This window comes from Thalassophryne amazonica, chromosome 6 (genome assembly GCF_902500255.1).
Source record: "Thalassophryne amazonica chromosome 6, fThaAma1.1, whole genome shotgun sequence".
NCBI classification, from domain to species: domain Eukaryota; kingdom Metazoa; phylum Chordata; class Actinopteri; order Batrachoidiformes; family Batrachoididae; genus Thalassophryne; species Thalassophryne amazonica.
In genome coordinates, this window is record NC_047108.1 from 7,982,326 (window position 1) to 7,985,688 (window position 3,363).

At 46.9% G+C, this 3,363-nt stretch overlaps 1 protein-coding gene across 1 annotated transcript; it reads right to left on the reverse strand.

The window, feature by feature from the left end:
- Positions 1-219: 219 nt before the first annotated feature.
- On the reverse strand, positions 220-2,851 carry LOC117511818 (vesicular inhibitory amino acid transporter-like). Its single transcript, XM_034171728.1, has 2 exons — positions 2,446-2,851; positions 220-2,027 (listed from the first exon to the last, which is right to left on the reverse strand). Exons 1-2 carry the CDS (start codon positions 2,821-2,823, stop codon positions 840-842), a joined length of 1,566 nt encoding a protein of 521 aa, XP_034027619.1. The 5' UTR covers positions 2,824-2,851; the 3' UTR covers positions 220-839.
- Positions 2,852-3,363: the final 512 nt, after the last annotated feature.

A 3,363-nucleotide genomic window follows, 5' to 3' on the forward strand; every position in this document is an offset into this window, starting at 1 on the left:
TTCATTCACTCTTTCTTTCGTTCATTTTCTACAGTTGCTTATGATTCCACAGGGGGGTTGGAGCCTATCCCAGCAGTCACTGGGTGAGAGGCAGGGTACACCCTGGACACGGTGCCAGTCTATATGGCAGGGCCTTACATGGTAATATTGGAGTGTTAATCATGATAACTCACAACCCTCTTGAGCTGTGCTGTTTCACATTCAACATATTTGCACAGGTCACTTTTGAAGTAATGTGAAGTTTAGAGTATTTGCTGAGTCTGATATTGTACGCTGAGCCCATCGTATGCTAAAGTATAGGAAATTTAAAATAATACAAACTTGTTTATGCAAGAGGCCTTTTGGTGCTATTTTTGTCCCACAGTTTTGACCTTTGTACAAATTATTGTTGAAAATGTTACAGTTTACCTGAATTTTGGTTTTTAAAAAATGAAAAAGAAACATCCATCCTACCTTAGTTTTAATGTTTGTTGGTTATATTTTTTCTGCATCCAAATAACTAAATGAAATGCTGTTTAATTTTAATTAGTGGTAGAATATTCCTTTAGTGTGTACACAATTAAAGCTCAGTTGCCCCTTTTTTTTTTAGAAATTTCTGGCTACGCCCTTGTAAAATCAGAGAGAGTTTTTTTCCCCCTCTGAATGCTAAAATATTTGTGGAATGACTGGATTATTTTACACTGTGATTGTTGAGTTCATTATTGCACATGATCACAAAGGCAAAATAAAAAGTACAAGTGTACATTTCACACAAAAAATCCTCATATTTCAGGGATGTGTTGGCTGCCTGAGAGTAATTTTACAGCATCACTGTTTAATAAAGGTTATCTCTCAAGCACTCAGTCATGGAGATTGTACTTGAAGGCCTCGATCAGCCCTTCGATGGAGTGAATGAAGCCGCTAATGGCGCATATGCCCCCAATAACAAAAATGGCGACATCAAAGAACACGTGGTGCCACAGAAGGTTCCTCCACTGGAGCTTCAGGTGGAAGATACTGGGCAGGAGGAAGCACAGACCAGCACCAGTGAGACTCCCAGTTAAACCCATGAGCAGGGCAAAGTGGGGGACAAAGACTGCCATAAGCAACGTGAAGACCACCAGGCCCACACGAAGGCCCAGACCCCAGGATTTTAACTGCCCATCAGGTCCATAACAGTTAGGGAATAGGGCTCTCCCTCCATCCTGAAACAAGGATTTCTCCAAGACCTCCACAGCTGCAAAGAATGGCAGTGGGTATGATAAGAGCGCCTTGGCCACGAGAAAGATGTTCACTACAGCTCGAATAGAATAGGGCAGGTTGTCTGTGATGACTTCTTTGGTGGCATCTGCCCACGTCAAGTAGGCCACCAGAGCGAAGAGGCCCTTGAGGACACATGCAGCAATGTGGGTCCACTCCATCATGCAATGGAACTCGCTGGGCTTCTGCATGTTCCCCTCCAGAGAGGGCAGGAAGATCTGGGAGGTGTAACTGAACACGATGATGCCGATGGAGATGGGGAACTTCTTCACATCGATGTAAAACTTGACCTTCTCCCAGGCCCACTCACGTGCCCTGGAGAGGCAGTACGCAATCACAAGGATGTTGATGACGAAGTGCGCCAGCGTGCACAGTAAGCTGAACTTGGACACGGCCTTGAGGTTCTTGAGGAAGGCGCACGGCAGAAGCGCAGCCGTGGCCACTATGGACCAGGCTTTCTGTGAGACGGGCAGGCCCGGGAAGCTGTTGTACATCAGGTTACCGCTGACCACCACGTACAGGATACACGTCATTATCAGCTCAATAATCTGGGCCACGTTTACCACGTGCCCCCCCAGTGTGGGGAACCGGGGCGCGCAGCAGGCGTTGGCGATGTCCACGTAGGAGTCCCTTACGCGCACCTTGATGCCGTCCTCGTTCTCCTCGTACAGACATGCTATGAGGATTTTTCCGGTGTAGCAGCACACCACCGCGGCGAAAATGATTAGGAAAAGACCCAGGTATCCACCGTGGAGGATGGCGTACGGCAGGCCGAGGACGAACATGCCCTGCAGACAGAGGAGCGAACATGAGTGGAGGATGCGCACATTGCTGTGACAGGCCGATCGGGCAGGCATGCAAAAACTGGCGTACAGCCCAACTTACATAATAACAAAGCATTGTGCACACTGAAATCATCTAAAAAGATCGGATTCATCCACACAAATCGGAACATATTTTTTCACACGTGCCTCATCTTCGGAAACAGTGCCTTGTTTGAGTGAGCATTTTAACATTTCATAAACCTGACATTGAACGCTGGTGATGCGCACATGCGAGTCTTTTAGCCTCGGGCCTATCAAATCAAACAGGCCCTGCCTGCAGCTCACTGATAAAAAGATTTGAATAAATAAAACCGGCTGCACACATCAAATACAGTCAAACCTTATATCGATCTTTCAGCTTTTACGCACGGGTCTGTTTTACCTGGATGGCGTTTGTGACGTTCCAGCCTGCTTCCCATGATGTGATTTTTGGTTTCTCCTCTTCAATGGAGCCTTCAGACTTCAGGGACGAGCTCCTCAGGCCGGCGCCGTCCCTTTGATAGCGGTTATCTCCTTCCAAGTCATCCTCTCCCTCCATGTGTCCTCCTTCATCTCCCTGAAGAACATCCATCTGCATCCCATGCCTGTAGTCGTAATCCAAATCGTCGCACTCGGCGAATCCAAGGCCCTCCTCGTCCGTGGCGGCCTGGAATCCCAGGCGGGCGAACACCCCGCTGACCTTGGCCTGAGATTTGTGAGACACCGTGTGTGCCGCGTTGGTCAGCTTGTTGGCGATTTTGTGTCGAATTAGATGAGCCATTTTTCCCCTCCAAAGAATGGAAACTTGAAAAAAAAATTGTGTTAGCGAATTAAAATAAATCAGATGCGGGATTCGTTGCTGGTTTTAATATAAAATCATGAACGCACCATGTTGCCTTTTCGATGTCGACGCACAATAAAATGACCGTTAAAAACGCTCAGCCGCTTTTCTTAAATTGTTTATCCATATTCCTCGCTCGCAAATATTCATCAGCATCTGCCTCAGCGAACAAATGTCCCAGAACGACGACAGCAACCAAAATATGTCCTCATATGTCGCCAAAAAGAGACAGTTTATGGAAAAAATATTTTCTAAGCGGTTCATGCGTCCTGACGCGTTACTGCGGTAGAGTCTGTTCGCCAGAGAGAGAGAGAGAGAGAGAGAGAGGAGAGAGAGAGAGAGAGAGAGAGAGAGAGAGAGAGAGTGAGAGAGAGAGAGAGAGAGAGAGAGAGAGAGAGAGAGAGAGAGAGAGAGAGAGAGAGAGAGAGAGAGAGAAAATTTGCGGCACTATTCCCCCCGAAATAGTAAAGGATCAAATTT

Coding starts and splice junctions, on each gene's coding strand:
- LOC117511818 (XM_034171728.1), bottom strand. CDS start 2,823: ATGGCTCATCTAATTCGACACAAAATCGCCAACAAGCTGACCAACGCG. Junction 2,028..2,445: donor ACGTCACAAACGCCATCCAG/GTAAAACAGACC, acceptor CTCTGTCTGCAG/GGCATGTTCGTCCTCGGCCT.